This window comes from Pollicipes pollicipes, unplaced genomic scaffold (genome assembly GCF_011947565.3).
Source record: "Pollicipes pollicipes isolate AB1234 unplaced genomic scaffold, Ppol_2.1 Scaffold_6326;HRSCAF=7501_pilon_pilon_pilon, whole genome shotgun sequence".
NCBI classification, from domain to species: domain Eukaryota; kingdom Metazoa; phylum Arthropoda; class Thecostraca; order Pollicipedomorpha; family Pollicipedidae; genus Pollicipes; species Pollicipes pollicipes.
In genome coordinates, this window is record NW_023596852.1 from 1 (window position 1) to 18,323 (window position 18,323).

Genomic DNA, 18,323 nt, shown 5'->3' on the forward strand with positions numbered 1-18,323 from the left:
GCTTGGCGGGTGGTGTTTTGGTCTCAGCGTCGCCACCTGCGAACATTTGACGTGTGCCGTCTGTGAGAGCTGATCTCGTGACTCGTGGAGCGCCGCTTAATGTGTTCTACTCCCACCTTACCCCTCTCCTCCGCCCACTAGGGCTACATCCGCCCATGCGGCGCACGACCTTTCCGCGATGGGCGTGCCATTTTGGCCTGGTCGGGCCGGGCCGGCTGGGTCAATGTGATCTCCTGGATCATTGAAGCGCCTTATTGTACAGTTCGCTGTGTGCTACGTAATACATTACTGCGGCGCAGCCATAGGGGACAGGTCCTGACCGCGTCAAACAGCCCTGGAAGCAGACCACTGTTGCACCGCTTTGTGGCTTCCAGCTTGTCCGTCGCCGTCAGATCTGGCTTGGTTTGACCGCCGCCCCCCTGGCTGCCCACCGCCCTCCCTCCGACCTTCCCCAGCCGATCTTTAACCTCCTCCGCCTTCCTCTGTTCTCCGCCTCCCTGACGTCCCCCCGGCGTCACTGACCTCCCTCGCTCCTCCAGCATTGACCTGCACCTCTCTGACGTCCCCGCTAGTCTGAACTCCTCCACCTCGCGTCCCTGACCTCCGCACCTCTGACCTCCCCCGCCCATCTGACCTACCCACCGGCTGCCGCAGCTGGAGACGCGGCTGGGCGGCGCCGATCCGCGCGCAGCTGCTGGCTGAGCTGGACTCGCTGACGGCGCTGGCCGGCGCCGGCCCGACCGACGAGGAGCCGGCGCGCCGCTGCACCGTCATGTCCGCGCTCTACACGGCCGGCCGGCAGCTGCTGCGCATGGAGACTACGGCACACGGTGAGACGCCGCCGCGGACAAAAGGCGCGCGGGGCGTCGCCGAGACCGTCGGCGCTCGCTCTGGCAGCGGCTAGGAGGGCTGGCGGCTCGGCGGGCGGGCTGGCGGCTGGCCGGGCCGGACGACGAGGGCCGCTGGTGCCGGGCGTCGACTGGCGGTACCGCCGCCAGGGCGAGGTGGTCCGTCGCCGCAGCGATGTGCCGTGTGTTCTGTGGCCCGGTTAGACGTGTTGGGAGCGGGCGGGCCGGACGGGATGACGAGGCGTGCTTTCTCGAGAGCTGTCCCACGCTCACCTGGCCGGACGGGATGACGAGGCGTGCTTTCTCGAGAGCTGTGCCACGTTCACCTGGCCGGGCGGCCCGGTCCGGCCCGGCTCTGACAAGACAGCCCTCACCCCACCGGTCTGGCCGGATATGCCCTCCCTGACCCCGCCCTGACCCTGCTCGCCCCACGCCGTACCGCAGGCGCCGGCGACCAGCTGGTGGAGCTGACTTCGCAGGAGGGTCGCTGGTTCGTCGACGAGTTGTGCGCCGGCGTCGGGTGGGCTGTGTCGTGGCGCGGCTCGTCACGTGTCGCGAGCCCGAGGAGCCGGCCGTGCGCGCCGCGCTCGACGATCTGGCCGCCGCCAGCAGGTCATGACGCGCTCCAGGTGGGGTCACGGTCACGGCCGCGGCTGGTGACGCCTCCTCGAGGCGCTACCGATATTGTGTTCCTTTGTTCGGTCACGGTCACGGCCGCGGCTGGTGACGCCTCCTCGAGGCGCTACCGATATTGTGTTCCTTTGTTCGGTCACGGTCACGGCCGCGGCTGGTGACGCCTCCTCGAGGCGCTACCGATACTACCGATAGCGCCTCCTCGAGGCGCTACCGATATTGTGTTCCTTTGTTCGGTCACGGTCACGGCCGCGGCTGGTGACGCCTCCTCGAGGCGCTACCGATATTGTGTTCCTTTGTTCGGTCACGGTCACGGCCGCGGCTGGTGACGCCTCCTCGAGGCGCTACCGATATTGTGTTTTTGTTCGGTCACGGTCACGGCCGCGGCTGGTGACGCCTCCTCGAGGCGCTACCGATATTGTGTTCCTTTGTTCGGTCACGGTCACGGCCGCGCTGGTGACGCTCCTCGAGGCGCTACCGATATTGTGTTCCTTTTGTTCGGTCACGGTCACGCCGCGTGCTGGTGACGCCTCCTCGAGGCGCTACCGATATTGTGTTCCTTTGTTCGGTCACGGTCACGGCCGCGGCTGGTGACGCCTCCTCGAGGCGCTACCGATATTGTGTTCCTTTGTTCGGTCACGGTCACGGCCGCGGCTGGTGACGCCTCCTCGAGGCGCTACCGATATTGTGTTCCTTTGTTCTGTTCGTGTAGGAGGGACTGATGGAGGGGAAGGCTGCTAGAGTCATGATCGAGAGGTACGGCGATACCGTGCGGGAGAACCTCAGTACAGTTATGATGTGATGTGATGGCCACTGTCCTGTTGTCTATGTGTTTTGTTCGTTTGTTTGTTGTTGTTTTTTGGGGGGGCTGCCACCTGCCACCACGTTTTGGTAGGATTAGAAGTTTCCAATGACGCAAATTACGCGCCCAGCCCGGGTGAGCCTGTTTTTGTCGTCGATCGGGGCTCTCTGGCGCGCCGACCGCTGCGGTCCTTGGTGCCCACCGTTGAGCGCCGGTGATTTACTGAACTCGCGCCGTGTGGCGACGAGTGGCGTCAGCGTGGCTGGGTGGCGAGCCCCACACCCTCACTGTGCGCGGCAGGACCTAAAGGCCAAGTTCTCGGGCATCCTGCTGCCGGAGGGTCTGCGTTACGCCCAGCAGGAGGAGCCGTCCGTTCTGGCCACCATCGCCAGCGTCAGTGACGTTATCAACGCCGCTGGCATTCCGCTTCATGAGCTTATCGGTGCGTAGCCTCGTGGAGGGGAGGGGCGTTGGCGGGGGCGGGGCTCGGCGTCCACAGCACGCTGGTGAACATGCGGCAAAGTGCCTTCATGCTGCACGGCCGCTGTTCCATGCTTATTCGCTTCTTCGACTGGTGTTGTTCGGCCATTTCCTTAATCGTTCGGCTTTGTTCAGTGTTATTTAATTTAACCTTTTCCAGTGCTCGTAGCATTGCCAAAGCACCTGGTCGATCACCAGGACGTGAGCGCCCCCGTTTAGGCGCGTTCTGAATTACGGCAGTAAGTGGCTTTTTCCGACGAGAATGCAACGTCGATACGGAACCGGACGCCGGAGGAGGGCGGCATCTCGCGCCAGCCGGCCGTTAGCCGCCGGTCGTCCGTACCCCGCCGGTGCTGACCGCGCTGTCGCCGCCGGCGCCGGCAGACTCGCTGGAGCAGCACGTGCGCCACCTGGTGCTGGGCGTGCCGTCACAGCACGGTGCGGCGCTGGAGACGGCGCGCGTGCTGCTGGCCCAGTACCAGGCGCAGGTCAACAAACGCGATGCCCAGATGACGCAAGGTCGGTGTGGTGGTGGTGGTGGTGGAGGGGAGGGGGACGTGCCGGCGCTGGCCTCGGGTCATCTGTGGTGGGGGGGGGGGAGGTGGAGGACGTGCAGGGGGCTGGCCTCGGGTCATCTGCGATGGTGGGGGGGGGGACGTGCAGGGAGCTGACCTCGGGTCAGTTGCGGTGGTGGTGGGGGGGGACGTGCAAGGGGCTGGCCTCAAGTCATCTGCGGTGGGGGGGGGGGGGACGTGCAAGGGGCTGGCCTCGGGTCATCTGCAGTGGGGGGGGGGACGTGCAGGGGGCTGGCCTCAGGTCATCTGCGGTGGGGGGGGACGTGCATGGGGCTGGCCTCAGGTCATCTGCGGTGGGGGGGGGGACGTGCAGGGGGCTGGCCTCAGGTCATCTGCGGTGGGGGGGGGGACGTGTAGGGGGCTGGCCTCAGGTCATCTGCGGTGGGGGGGACGTGCAGGGGGCTGGCCTCAGGTCATCTGCGGTGGGGGGGGGGACGTGCAAGGGGCTGGCCTCAGGTCATCTGCGGTGGGGGGGGGGGACGTGCAGGGGGCTGGCCTCAGGTCATCTGCGGTGGGGGGGGGGGGGGGGGGGGGGGGGTGACGTGCAGGGGGCTGGCCTCGGGTCATCTGCGGTGGGGGGACGTGCAAGGGGCTGGCCTCAGGTCATCTGCGGTGGGGGGGGGGACGTGCAGGGGGCTGGCCTCGGGTCATCTGCGGTGGGGAGGGGGGGACGTGCAGGGGGCTGGCCTCGGGTTATTGCGGTGACGGGGGATGTGCAGGGGGCTGGCCTCGGGTCTTCTGTGGTGTGGAGATGTCAAGCACAGGGCTGGATCTGTTTGATCAGCGGTTGGTTATGTCAAAGAGCCTGGCCTGTATGTGGTTTGCCTTAGTTACCTGCTGTGTCTGCGTGGGAACAAGGCATGGTCTTTAGTATCGCCGCGGACCATGACTGCAGGTTCGACCATGGACTGCAGTTGGCTGGGGGAGGGGGTACTGCGTGGCAGTACTGCACGTGCGAGCAGACGTGCGGCAGACAAACGCCTGGGTGTGGCGGTGAAGTTATGCTGTGCCGTCTGCATGGGGCTGGAAATGGTTGTAGATTCGGCCGTTGACCGTGCTGGTTAGGCTGCGGTGGGCACACAACAAGTAAAACGTAGAAACTTGAGCGTGTCGCTATCACGGGATTGAAGGCGTTTTCAAGTGCCCAGTATTGCAGTTGTTTGTGCACACTAAACGCTGTTCTTTTTTCGGCGTCGCTTAACTTGCCGTCATTCCTTATGACGTGTTTTTTTCCAAATCAAGCATAGCTGGGAAACACATCCGATAGCATGTCGCTAAATTGCTTCAATGATCCAACCACGCCTCGGACCTGCCGCGTACCCACACGAGATCAGTCTACACCCTTGCTCGCTGAACCATCCAGTCTGTGCTGTCCTTCGCCGCCGCTGCCCTGGCGCCACTGCCAGAGGCTGTACCGGAGCTCGTCTCCCACGGCAGCGCCCTCGTACTGGTAACGCCCCGCCACAATGAAGTGGTGGCGTGCCACGGTGGCGCGCGCTTACGCCCTGCCCCACCGCCGGCCGTCGCCAGGCCAGATGCTGCTCATGGGCTTCGATATTCTGTTCGAGACGCTGGAGCGGCGCGTGGAGGCGCTGCTAGCGCGGCTGCCGCAGCTGCGCCAGTGGGCCAGCGTCGACGCCGTACGTGACGCCAGCGCCATCATGGTCAGTCGAGGAGGACGGGGTCGTGCGGGGATCGCCGAGAGGGTCGTGCGTTGATGGGTCAGCTGGAGAGGGCCTTGTGTTGATGGGTCAGCTGGAGAGGGCCTTGTGTTGATGGGTCAGCTGGAGAGGGCCTTGTGTTGATGGGTCAGCTGGAGAGGGCCTTGTGTTGATGGGTCAGCCGGAGAGGACCTTGTGTTGATGGGTCAGCTGGAGAGGGCCTTGTGTTGATGGGTCAGCTGGAGAGGGCCTTGTGTTGATGGGTCAGCCGGAGAGGACCTTGTGTTGATGGGTGAGCCGGAGAACGCCTTGTGTGGATGGGTCAGCCGGAGAGGGCCGCGTATTGATGGGTCAGCCGGAGAGGGCCTTGTGTTGATGGGTCAGCCGGAAAGGGCCGCGTATTGATGGGTCAGCCGGAGAGGGCCTTGTGTTGATGTGTCAGCCGTAGAGGACCTTGTGTTGATGGGTCAGCCGGAGAGAGCCTTGTGTTGATAGGTCAACCGGAGAGGACCTTGTGTTGATGGGTCAGCCGGAGAGGGCCGCGTATTGATGGGTCAGCCGGAGAGGGCCTTGTGTTGATGGGTCAGCTGGAGAGGGCCTTGTGTTGATGGGTCAGCCGGAGAGGGCCGCGTATTGATGGGTCAGCCGGAGAGGGCCGCTTGTGCACGGAGGGAACGGCTCGCTGGTCAGCGTGACCAGCAGGTGACGTGATGCACTGGCCACTACGCCAGTATTTGGGGTGATCATATGGTTGTCGAGCAGGCCGGCGTCGCGCCGTGCAGCGCGCTGATAACGCCGGGCCGAAACACTGCAAGTCCCCAGTCTCGAACCCGCGGCCGTGCACTCACGGGAGACAGGTGCCGCCCGGCCACGGTGCCTTCGAAAGCCACCGCCTCTGTGTTCTGCTTGCTCAATGTGTTTGTACGCTAACCACCCATAGCCATGCTGTAACTGTTTGGGACTGCGTGTTTAAACGACCTGTGACAGCATTAGGGGCTGGTCGCAGCGCCCGTTGGTGGCTGCCCAACAGACCCTGAGCATTCCCGACTCCCTCGTACCGGTCGGCAGGCTCCGATGCGAAGCCGGAGCACACGCGAGGTGCTCCAGCTGATGACGTTCCTGCTGCGGCTCGAGCTGCTGCAGAACCTCTTCACCAAGTGTCTGCAGAACGCCGCCGCCTACACAGGTACGGGCGCCGCGCCGAGCCAGCGGCCGCACCGCTGTCGGCCGCTGCTGGGGCGCTGGGTGGAGGGCCGAGTTTGACAGGGTGCACGGTGGGCGCGGCGGTAGCGGCAGTGCCGCCGGGCCAGCGGCCGCACCGCTGTCGGCCGCTGCTGGGGCGCTGGGTGGAGGGCGAAGTTTGACAGGGTGCACGGTGGGCGCGGCGGTAGCGGCAGCGCCGCCGGGCGCCACACGCGGCGTGTGTCCCCGGCGCCACCCATCTTCTACAGCGGCGCACGACGGCAGTGGTGAAGTCCGTATACGGAGTGGTCTTCTGGAGCGGGATTGATGATGGATGCCCACTGGCTACATGTTGTGCTCGTGTGCGCCGTCCACTGAGCTGATGCGCGAGGTCAAGCGTCAGATGGCGCCAGCTGGTCGGACATGTATGTGATGTGTTGCATGTTCCTCTTGCATGTCGGACGTCGACGTGGAATGCATGAGCACCTTGACGACCACCTGGCGGTAATGTTATCTGTCAGCCTGCCATTGGTGCTACAGCGCCTTGCGAATGATCGTGCCTGACAGAACTATGCTCTAACAGAACTTCAGCTGAGCTGAGCTGAACTGTTAGAGCTGTCCTCAGCGATGGCCTGGTTCGTTGTTACGTGATGTCACGAACTGTGCCTGGTCTTGACATAATAGGATCGAAGCTCACGGCTGGCTGATTTTCCATTGCTACCAGTGTGGACGCCGGTCACAGGCTGCCGGCACTAGAGCCTCCTCTGTTGTTGGCTTTGATGTCAAACTCTCACCGGACCTTACCTGGCCAGTTTTCTCTGCCAAGCTCTCTCTTTAGCCAGCGTGGTACGAATCAGTCACAATAACACACTGTTATTAGCCGTGACCACTCACGTGGCTTCAAGAAGGTGACCACCGTACCGCACGTTCATGATGTATCAGTTGTGATGCATAAACCACGTCAATGATGCTTTGCTGCGTTCATGATGTATCCATAACAAGTCGCTAGTCATGAACATGCGTGTGCAGCGTGCATTACTCTTAACATGTGGCTGCAGTTTTGCGTGACTGTCAGCGTCCGCCCGCCTCCCATGCTGCCGCTGTCTATGCAGGAACGCCTCTCCAGGTGGCGGCTGAGCGTACACGCGCCTATGGCTGTCACATCCTGAAGCCACGGCTGGTCACCTACACGGTCAGGGTCATCCTCTCCAGGTGGCGGCTGAGCATACACGCGCTTATGGCTGTCACATCCTGAAGCCACGGCTGGTCACCTACACGGTCAAGGTCATCCTTTCCAGGTGGCGGCTGAGCGTACACGCGCTGATGGCTGTCACATCCTGAAGCCACGGCTGGTCACCTGCACGGTCACGGTCGCCCTCTTCTTTGATCCTTCTGCATCGCTCCATATTAACAGTACCGTCATTATCATCGCCACAGCTGTCACCACCATCGCCACAATCGTCGTCACCATCACCGCAACCGTCATCATTACCGCCGCAACCATCACCAGCGGGACCATCGCCGTCATGCGCATCATCACCACCACTCAACCATCGCTATGAGCGCCGCCGTGTCCCCGCCAGCGCCTGAGTGCCGTAACGCGCCTGCCGCCAGGTGTGGAGATGCCGCAGCTGCAGCTGACCGTCTGTGCTGAGGCGCAGCTGACGGCGCCGCTGCGCCGCTGCGTCGGCGGCTACCTGCGGCGTACCGTGCTGGGCGTGACGTCACTGCTGGCCGCCCAGCTGACCTGCCGGCTGGCCGACACGTGCGGCATCAGCGTGTCGGGTGAGCGCCACACCCACCCGGGATACGGCGACGAATACGGCGACGGAGACAGACGGGGAGGGAGGCGGAGACCGAGACCGAGACCGAGACCGAGACCGAGACCGAGACCGAGACCGAGACCGAGACCGAGACGTGGACGCGGACGCGGACGCGGACGGGGACGGGGACGGGGACGGGGACGGGGACGGGGACGGGGACCGGGTAGACGCGAGGCAGATACGAGCGAAGAGGAATGAACGAGTTGAAGAGTTGAGACGGGACAAACGATGGGAAGGGAAAGTAGAGAGGGCATGGGGGCGGAGGGTGCATGGGAATGGCTAGAGCAGGGATGCGGTGTTAGGGGACGCGGAGGAGTGGGGGTTGTATGAGGGGTGCAAGGATTCGGGCGGGTAGGGAACGGATAGAAACATGTGAGATGACAGCTTTAGGGAGGGACACAGACGGCACAGTCAATCGGAAAGTGGTGTGATGCTCTCGGACCATCTGAGGACTTGAGGGACCGGGAAACGGGTGAGGCTGCGACATGTTGCAGTGGAAGGTCCCAGGCCGCGTCCCTAGCTGGCTCAACTACATTTGAACGGCCAAGATCCGGGAGTTACGTTATCTACGGTAAAGTTAGAGCTTCTCTTAAAGCCAGCACTCCTCGCGCCGACAAGGCGCTGCTTGCGCACGGCCTGGGGCCTTCGTCTAAGTAGCACGTGTATATATCACGTGTCTTGTATTGTGGCACGCTCGCTCGTTACATAACGGTCCCGTGAGCTGGTCGCGGCTTGACGAAAGCTGCTCTGGCTCAGACGGTGGCTCCCGTACAGCGCATTACCTTGTGTACGTGCGGCAGCGGAGGTGGCCCAGCGCGAGGTGGGCGCCGACAGCCGCGTCTCGCTGGAGGAGCTGGTACGTGCCGCGCTGGAGCGCTCGCTGGCCGACGGAAGCGTCACCTCCGGCCAGCTGTCCCGTTGCCAGCAGCGGCTCTCGCAGCTGGAGACGGCCTGGCGCAACCACTCGCTGGTCAGGTGGGTCCGCTGCAGCCGCCCGCGCCCACTGTCAGCCTGCTCTGATGCTCTGCTCTGTTCTGCTCCGTTCTGCTCTGTGTTCTGGTGGGATGTCGTGAAAGTCAGACGAAAGAAAGGGAAGCAAAGGTCACGCCCATGATGAACTGTATAGGCAGGCGATGCAGGTATACCAATGGCTGATGCGCTGTAAAAGCTACGCAGCCACTCGGATAAGTGCCCCTGCAGCCCAGAGCGCCATCGCCGGCGCCGTCTGCGAAGCGCGGTTGTTGCGCGTCGTCGCCCGTCCGCCGGCACTGACCTCGGCCGCTCCACCGGCAGCGCGTGCCAGGAGGAGTTGAGCCAGTGTCACCGGTCGGCGGAGCGGTACCAGCTGTCGGAGGCGGCGCATCTCTGGCTGTACAGCGACCTGCCGGGCACGGCCTGCGCCGGCCGCGACCTGGTGCTGGATCAGCTGAGCCGCGCCATCAGCGCCGCCAACCGGTGAGGCGCGCAACTACCGACGGCCGCCGCCGGCCGGCAACAGCCTGCGGCGGCGGTGTTGAACTGCCTTCACTGCCGATGTTGGCTTGTAGCTCGTGCTCCTCTTAAGCTTCTGTGATGTGACATTCAATATTTTGTCTTGCTCCACATCTTCCCCAGATGCTTGTTGCCCTGGGACCCTTGATCTGACCTGACCTGGCTCGCTCTCTTCCCCAGGTGTCCTCAGTCATGGGACCTCTAACGTTTGCTCTGCCCGTGACATGACCTGATATGTGCTGCCCCGATCTCGCCCTTCGTCCCACAGGTTTTCGCCGCCATTTGACCCATGACATGTGCTTGACCTGTGGCCTGACTTGACCTGTCATCTCCACAGGTGTCCGCCGCTGTGGGACCTATCGGAGGAGTTCTCCCAGCTGTCGCAGAGCGTCGAGCAGCGACTGCGCTGGGCTGCCGGCGCCAACGCTGAAGTGACCCAGGTATGACCCTCTCCTACCGTTCTTGCCCCCCGCCGCTCCCTTCCACGTCCCCACGGCCGAGCTATGCTGTCGGCGTTGGCCTATGGGTGCGCCGGGATGGTCTCCTGACCGGGGTGGGTGGTGGGGTGCACTGTTGGTGCGGCGAGACTACCTGGCCGAGTGGGAGGGCCGGGCTCGGGTCCGCGAGCGGTAGCGCCGGCAGCGGCAGCCGGCAGCGAGCGATAGAGCGCATCGAACAGCCTAAATCGTTGGCTACCTTCGGTGAAATAGTGAGGGACCAGAGCGCACTGGATGAGCAGCCACCACAATAATGACATCTATGTACAGTACCTGATGTTTATCGTGTCGTTGCGCCGTGCAGAGCGGTTAATCCGGTAGTCTTGCAATATTGGGCAGAGACTGTCCTGATTAAAGAGTGAACAAATACGAGAATGGCCGGCTGCATAGGCGGACTCGGTGCTTTGGTTCTCACCTGTACGGAGCGCCGTGCAGTAGCTTTGTGTCCACGTCATGGCATGGCTTTCATGTGTCGCGTTAATCTCGAAGGCAGCGTAGTGCGCGAATCACGTGTGAGCACCCGTAACTGCCGTTAGGCCACACTGAACCACTCTGTCGGGAGCCCCTGAAGCGTAACTGCGAGCCCGCGGTCTGAGTCACCGCCGCTGCGATGCATGTACCGCGCTGATGCCTGACACGGGCCCCCTGACCTCGCGGCTGGCGCCGATGGCCCGGCGTGGGAGGGCCGCATGTACCGCCGCTGACGCCTGACACGGGCCCCCTGGCATCGCGGCTGGCGCCGATGGCCCGGCGTGGGAGGGCCGCATGTACCGCCGCTGACGCCTGACACGGGCCCCTTGACCTCGCGGCTGGCGCCGATGGCCCGGCGTGGGAGGGCCGCATGTACCGCCGCTGACGCCTGACACGGGCCCCCTGGCATCGCGGCTGGCGCCGATGGCCCGGCGTGGGAGGGCCGCATGTACCGCCGCTGACGCCTGACACGGGCCCCTGGCATCGCGGCTGGCGCCGATGGCCCGGCGTGGGAGGGCCGCATGTACCGCCGCTGACGCCTGACACGGGCCCCCTGACCTCGCGGCTGGCGCCGATGGCCCGGCGTGGCGAGGGCCGCATGTACCGCCGCTGACGCCTGACACGGGCCCCCTGGCGTCGCGGCTGGCGCCGATGGCCCGGCGTGGGAGGGCCGCATGTACCGCCGCTGACGCCTGACACGGGCCCCCTGACCTCGCGGCTGGCGCCGATGGCCCGGCGTGGCGAGGGCCGCATGTACCGCCGCTGACGCCTGACGCGGGCCCCCTGACCTCGCGGCTGGCGCCGATGGCCCGGCGTGGCGAGGGCCGCATGTACCGCCGCTGACGCCTGACGCGGGCCCCCTGACCTCGCGGCTGGCGCCGATGGCCCGGCGTGGCGAGGGCCGCATGTACCGCCGCTGACGCCTGACGCGGGCCCCCTGACCTCGCGGCTGGCGCCGATGGCCCGGCGTGGCGAGGGCCGCGTTCGATTCCTTCCGCAGCAAGCTTTCTCTGACCCGACTTCGGACAGGGGTGGCGACTCTGATCATCATGGGTAGATGCAGATTACAGCAGATAGCCGAACAGTGGTTCCTGTTATGGCGACAGCCCGTGCCGGGAAGTTCAACTAACGTACTGACTGCCCGCGGTGCCCGTCTCACGCCCGGCGTGTCTGGTGGTTAGGACCATCTCAATTGGGTGGTCGCAGCACAGCCTCGTATGCCCACGTTCCCACGCTAATTTGATCGTTGTTGAGGCTCACGTCCCCTGAAGGGGTCGACGACTGAAGTCACGTAGTCGAAAGAAGCTGGGCCTTGTCAGAATATATCGTAGCAGCTGCTTGATATTGTTGTTAAACCAAGCCTTCTAATGTATTCTAGGGTAGGTTCAGCATAGGAACTCTTGAAGACGAAAAGGGAATCTACCTGCCTGCTACCTACCTGCTTATTTCAAAAATGACCGATGATATGTCACTAGATGTATATGGATACACACGTGGATGTATGCGCACACGTTTACATGCTTACACATATACGTTAACAAATACATACACGCACACAATAATGGTCGCCGCTGGCAGCCCATAACAGCGCCCGCGACAGCATTGTCACACGCAGTGACGTGTCAGTGTCAGTCGGTGTCAGTGTGACCCAGAGTGCTCTGTGCTCATCCGTGCTCTGCCGGCGTCAGCTGCTGGAGGAGTACACAGACTGTGTGCAGCGGTGTCAGGGCCGCGTCTCCGACCTGCGCCGCCTGCTGGCCGCCGTGGCCGAGCTGGGCCGGGGCGTGCTGCACGCCGAGAGGCTGAGGGGCCGCGGCGCCGAGCCGGCCGCCGAGGACTCCCGCTTCATCCAGGTGAGGCCGGAGGCTGCCGAGGACTCCCGCTTCATCTGGGTGAGACCGGAGGCTGCCAAGGACTCCCGCTTCATCCGGGTGAGATCGGGGGCTGCCGAGGACTCCCGCTTTATCTAGGTGAGGCCGGAGGCTACCAAGGACTCCCGCTTCATCCAGGTGAGACCGGAGGCTGCCGAGGACTCCCGCTTCATCCAGATGAGGCCGGAGGCTGCCAAGGGCTCCCGCTTCATCCAGGTGAGACCGGGGGCTGCCGAGGGCTCCCGCTTCATCCAGGTGAGGCCGGAGGCTGCCAAGGACTCCCGCTTCATCCAGGTGAGACCGGGGGCTGCCGAGGACTCCCGCTTCATCCAGGTGAGACCGGAGGCTGCCGAGGACTCCCGCTTCATCCAGGTGAGGCCGGAGGCCGCCGAGGGCTCCCGCTTCATCCGGGTGAGACCGGGGGCTGCCGAGGACTCCCGCTTCATCCAGGTGAGACCGGGGGCTGCCGAGGACTCCCGCTTCATCCGGGTGAGACCGGGGGCTGCCAAGGACTCCCGCTTCATCCGGGTGAGACCGGGGGCTGCCGAGGACTCCCGCTTTATCCGGGTGAGACCGGAGGCTGCCAAGGACTCCCGTTTCATCCGGGTGAGACCGGAGGCTGCCGAGGACTCCCGCTTCATCCAGGTGAGGCCGGAGGCCGCCGAGGTGGCGAACTCCGTTGGGGTTGAGACGGACCGGCCAAGGGAAATATGAGGGGGAGGGGTAGTTGGCTGTGGTAGAGAAAAGGAGAAGGGGGATAAGGCAGTGAGCTGAGGAAAGACAATGAGAGGAGAGTCATAAGTGAGTGTGGACAGTTGGGCCGGTCGCTGGTACAGTGTGTGGCCAGGCGTGTTTGAACTGAGTAGCTGTGTTGGCGGTGTTCTGTCGCCTGTCTGACCCGCGCGTGGTACCAGCAGCTGCTGGGGGAGGTGCAAGAGGCGGCCCGGCTTTCCGCCGAGCTCGGCCAGACGGTGACGCCAGTGGAGCAGGCGCTGGCTCTGGCCGTGGCGCCGACCGACCGTATGTCGCCCGCCTGGATCACCAAGGCCGCCGCCACACTCCAGGGTAACAGCCGCGCCGCCACTGGTCTGACCTCTCACCCGGCTCGCTCCCTCCGCTCCTCTACCTCCCCGTCACCCAAACATCACACGGAGATGGGGTCGCCCTACTACCCAAAGGATTTTGGGGGCAATGCTGCTGACCATGCTTGACCTCCGCCACCACCAGCTCTGTTTGCCAGCTTTGATTTGAAGTCTTGAACGGTTCTTACTGACATGTTACGGTATTTTTGGACCCGATCTGAACATGACGGTTTGTGCTGACCTCCGTGGACCCGGGCCGAGCCCCCAGCTGATGCCAACGAACTTGGGTGGATATGAATAAACGCTGGTGTTTACAGCCAGGCATGTACTGAGGTACAACTGTTGTCAGCACGTGCACCTACTTACATATTTGTACTGACCGCCGCTGCACACGCGCCGACCTCTGCTGAACTCTGCCGACCTCGGCTGACCCTAGTGACCTCGGCTGGCCCCCGGTGACCCCAGAGCTGCAGCAGACCACCCAAGAGGAGATTTCAGAGCGCCAGTCTGAGCTGTTCGTCTGCTGGGACGACATCCGGTCGCACGGCATCAGAGTGCGTGACCTGCTGACCTCGCACCACAAGCTCATCTCCGACGTCCGCCTCCTTCTCAAGGCCATCGCCAAGGTCAGCTGGCTGTGTGTGTGTGTGCGCGTGCGCGGAGCATGTCCGCCTGTTAGTCACGGGTAGAGACGGCTTCAGATGCGATGATGGGTGCACTGAGCGTGCCCTCTCGCGGTGTTGGTGCGTTTCCTGAAAGGTGAGGAGTGTGCGCGTTCGGTGAGCAGTTGAAGACTGGCTTTCTTGTAGCTGGCAGACTGGTGCGAGTGGCGGGGCAGGGAGTCTGGTTATTCATGGGGATAACTCGCGGATTTTATGCACGTGCCCATCAGGGAGGCACCCTCAGACGACCGCAGTATTGCAAACTTCCTTCTTCTCGACTTCCTCGCAGACTTCCTTCGACTTCGTCGCGGGATGTGTGCGTTTTCTTTCTGTGACCGTTTTAAAGCATTCGTGTTATGAATAAGAATCAGGGCGCAGTCGTCTGGTGTGTCAATACGCGTGGGTGATGCAGCTGATTTTCAGGGAGCTTTTGACAGAGCCCGCTCGTGGGGCTGGCCTCGCTGCTCGACCAGCTGTCCCTCTGTATCCAGCTGTCTGTTGTCAGCTGACTGTTGACCTGTCTGTGCCCGCCTACTGTCATGGCGCTGGGCAGCCGCGCGCCGCCCTGCTTTTACCGATCGTGCCGATGTGTACCCGAGTGTACCTCGGTACGTCCCAGACCTCCCCCGTCACGATTGCTGCGTGGAGTACATCTGGTGTGTACCTGACCGTCCGTGGGGGGGCCGAGTGTGCGGGGCCTGCCGTACCTGAGCGTGGTGACCCGGCAGGCTTCGGGCGACGAGCTGCCGGCAGTGGAAGTGTACATGACGCAGTACCGCGCCTTCTCCGAGGAGCTGAGCCGCCTGATCCGCAGCCTGCTCAACGAGACCGTCAGCCGGGAGCACGTGCTCGAGTACCGCGCTCAGCTGGCCGGCATACAGCAGGGCACAGGTGAGGTGCCGCTGGGGCCTCACGGTCGGTGCGGTGCTGATCAGCTCCGGTTTGTACCACGCTGACCCGCTCGGCCACGCTGGCCGGCCGGGCTTCGGTCAGAGCTCCGGTCTGTACCACAGGTGCCGCTTTAGGTATTGGGGCTGTGACGTTGCATCGGTGGTAACTTGCTTTCACATTTGCTATGTCCGGTATCGATTTATCGTGTATGTGCCGCCGATGTGGTTGGATGGAAACGGTGCCGCGCGTGCGCGCCGTCCCGGCCTGTGACGTCACGCTGTTACCCTTCACGCTTCACACTTTGCTTCACGTCACACTTCTCTGTCGCAGCGGCCATCTACGACACTCTGGTGTCGCTGGCCGGCCAGTTGTCGACGCTGACGTCCGAGGAGAGCCGCCTGACGCCACGCGAGAAGCCCGTCCAGAAGGACCCCCATACTGGACGCGGTGAGAGGGCCGGCCGGTCGGCGCGCGGCCCCGGCCCGGCCGCGTCGGCTGTCGAACCGGCGGCGCGGGCGGTACATTGCTGGCGCAGGGCTCAGCGATAGGCGGCAAGTGAATAAGTGAAGTGTCGTTTGTGGAATGATGGATGGTGATGGCAAAAGCATGCTGTGTTGCGTGGAAGCCGACGGGCCCTGTGCCTGGCCAAGTCTGGCAGGTGTAAGGTAGATATAGCTTCGGCCAGTCCGCGGGAGGGGTGTGTCCTATCACCGTGCCGCATGCGGCGCCGCGTCCACGGCTGACCCCGGCCGTGCCGTTGCGACAGGCGTGCAGGGCTGCAACCAGTACGCGCTGGCCGTGTGGCGTCGCGTCCGTCAGAAGCTGGAAGGTCGCGACCCTGACCCCACCCGGCCGGCCAGCGTGGCCGAGCAGGTCAGAGCCGGCGCTCCACAGACGCCGCGCGCCGCGCGCGCGCCGCTGTGAACAGCAGCGCACATGCGCAAAGCGTATATGTCGATCCTGCGTGTGTGTCGGTGTATGCCATTCTAAACGTTATATTTGTGCAAGGTGTGTGTAGATCAGGGTAGTCGGTGCGCCCTTAAGCCCAAATCATGAATACTATCGCGAAGTTTATGTGTGTGTGTGCGGGTGCGGGTGCGGGCGCGGGCGCGGGCGCGGGCGCGGGCGCGGGCGCGGGCGCGGGCGCGGGCGCGGGCGCGGGCGCGGGTGCGGGTGCGGTTGCGGGTGCGCGTGTGCGTTTGCGTGTCGGTGTATGCTATGCTGTAAGTGTAACCAGGCATGCTTATTTTAATTGTACGTACCCGATCACTTGTAGTTACTGTCATTTTGAAAGGTTCTTGGACCCGCAGGTGGACTTCACCATCCAGGAGGCGACTAATGTCACCAACCTGGCGCTCCTCTATGAGGGCTGGACGCCATGGGTCTGAGCGCCGCCGCGCGGCCTCCCGAGGAATCGGTGTCTCCACTGGCGCTCGCTAGACGTCGCTAGCAGCGCAGAGCGACCGGCGCCCACCGTCGTCGCCGCTGTCGCCGCCGCCCGGGCCCCTAGCCGGGGCGCCGGGCGAGTCGGCCGGCCCGCTGCGCGTGGCCGGGGTCCTGCGGAGCCCCGGCGCGCCCGCCCGCCCGCCCGGCGGGGCCCGGCCAACGTCCACCGGCCGCAGAGCCCCGCCGGGCCCGCCGCGCCCCGTGCACGGACGCCAGCTCCCGGAGAAGACCAGGCGTGACGCGCCGCCGTGGCGCCGCCGCCGGGACGCCGGCCGACGCGGGAGCGTGTCTGTATGCGTGTGTGGGGAGTGTGTGTGTGTGTGTGTGTGTGTGCGGGGGACTCGGCGCCGCCGGCGGCCTGCCGGCCGGGTCGGCTCGCTCGGCCGCGGGTTGGGTCGGAGGTAGTGCCGGAGGGTGACTCCTGTGACCGCCGCGCTGGCCGGGCTGGCAGCCGCCCGCCGCGCTGGCCGCCGGCTCTCTGACGTCACGCCGTCGAGTGACGTTACGCGGAGCGAAGCTGTTTCCGGCGCCCCGAGAGAGCGCACCCGTAAGCCCATCGACTGGGAAGCAGTGGCAAATTTTGATTTTGGCTTCAAGAAAAGGGGAGGGGGCACCCTCGGGGGGTGTTGTCTAAATTGTCGTGTTCTGGTCACTGGTCGAAATACTTCACTTCTGGTATTCTTCTGGCCCGCCCCTGTTTGGGATAGGACTTGCGCAGCTGCTAACGCTTGGTAACTTGTTCACTGTGAAAGGCTTTTAAGATGATGGCTTAACTCCTTTGCGTCCGAAGAAATAGCTCCTTTGAATATACGAAATGCACTTTTCAGCTTGAACGTCCATAAAAGGCTGGTCTTGTGACTAAAATCGGCGTGTCACATGCGATGTATTGCATTTGCGTTACATATTTGGCGCTTTTGACAATGTCATCGAAAATCGCCTTGAACACAAACTCTCAATATGATTTTTTTTTTGGAACCAAATAAATCACTTCGAAGGCATGCAACGTTGTTTTTAATTGTGAATGCAACTGCACGAGGTCCGTTTATCGAACTGGGAGCACGCGCCTTGATAACCAATGGACTGGTGCGCTACTGTCGCCCCCCCCCCCCCCCCCTTCAGCTTCCGTGTCGGCCAGAGGGTAAGGGTTCAAGTGAAACAGTGAGGGAAAGTGGAGATGTTCGATGCCGTGATGCACTATTTTAGCGGTATCCTTGCATGAGCTGATGTGTGTTAAAAAGCTAGGAAAAGGCAAGGTCCTGACATGAAGCACTGACTTAAGAGAAATAGTGCGCATTGATGTTCGAAGAACCAAATATCAAAGCCATTACGAGTCTTTTTTTACCTTGTCACGTTATAGTATAGCCTCCAACCAAGAGCGGCGAAAATGCTTGGATAAATACTGCAACCTAGCCGCGAGCCTCACACTCACTAATGATCGGTCACCCTGCCCAGGCGCAGCCTATCCGCGAGCCCGATCCTCGCCAGTGATCAGCCGCCCTGCTCAACCGCAGCCTGGCCGCGAGCCCGATCCTCGCCAATGATCAGCCGCCCTGCTCAACTGCAGCCTGGCCGCGAGCCCGATCCTCACCAATGATCAGCCGCCCTGCTCAACTGCAGCCTAGCCGCGAGCCCGATCCTCACCAATGATCAGCCGCCCTGCTCAATTGCAGCCTAGCCGCGAGCCCGATCCTCACCAATGATCAGTCACCCTGCTCAACTGCAGCCTAGCCGCGAGCCCTATCCTCACCAATGTTCAGTCACCCTGCTCAACTACTGGCCGGTGAAAGCTCCAGCTTGAGTAGCGGCTCGAGGCAAACTAAGTTTGGAGATAGAATGACGGTGCAAATACCAAAAATCCATATACTCGGGTGAACGGATAAGCCGCGGCCTCCCATGCCATCGCGACCG

The 18,323-nt window shown here is 63.2% G+C and overlaps 2 protein-coding genes across 2 annotated transcripts; both read left to right on the top strand.

Annotated features, from left to right (window-relative positions):
- Positions 1 to 685: 685 nt before the first annotated feature.
- On the top strand, positions 686 to 7,743 carry LOC119106879 (serine/threonine-protein kinase SMG1; the record flags this gene model as incomplete). The annotated part of the gene is given in 7 exon segments (XM_037230212.1): positions 686 to 830; positions 1,293 to 1,363; positions 2,584 to 2,725; positions 3,148 to 3,282; positions 4,869 to 4,927; positions 6,068 to 6,185; positions 7,619 to 7,743. Coding segments are annotated over 7 exon segments (795 nt in total), but the record flags the coding sequence as incomplete, so codon positions are not given.
- Positions 7,744 to 8,905: 1,162 nt separating this feature from the next.
- On the top strand, positions 8,906 to 16,459 carry LOC119106878 (serine/threonine-protein kinase smg-1). Its single transcript, XM_037230211.1, has 10 exons — positions 8,906 to 8,979; positions 9,298 to 9,459; positions 9,833 to 9,935; positions 12,152 to 12,316; positions 13,252 to 13,399; positions 13,882 to 14,042; positions 14,807 to 14,969; positions 15,300 to 15,416; positions 15,736 to 15,842; positions 16,280 to 16,459. Exons 5-10 carry the CDS (start codon positions 13,357 to 13,359, stop codon positions 16,355 to 16,357), a joined length of 669 nt encoding a protein of 222 aa, XP_037086106.1. The 5' UTR covers positions 8,906 to 8,979; positions 9,298 to 9,459; positions 9,833 to 9,935; positions 12,152 to 12,316; positions 13,252 to 13,356; the 3' UTR covers positions 16,358 to 16,459.
- Positions 16,460 to 18,323: the final 1,864 nt, after the last annotated feature.

What these genes read in the sequence shown, in the direction of transcription:
- LOC119106878 (XM_037230211.1), top strand. Translation starts at nt 13,357, where the DNA reads ATGTCGCCCGCCTGGATCACCAAGGCCGCCGCCACACTCCAGG. An exon ending in CGGCATACAGCAGGGCACAG is followed by an intron (nt 14,970 to 15,299) that starts GTGAGGTGCCGC and finishes TCTCTGTCGCAG; the next exon opens with CGGCCATCTACGACACTCTG. An exon ending in GGACCCCCATACTGGACGCG is followed by an intron (nt 15,417 to 15,735) that starts GTGAGAGGGCCG and finishes CCGTTGCGACAG; the next exon opens with GCGTGCAGGGCTGCAACCAG.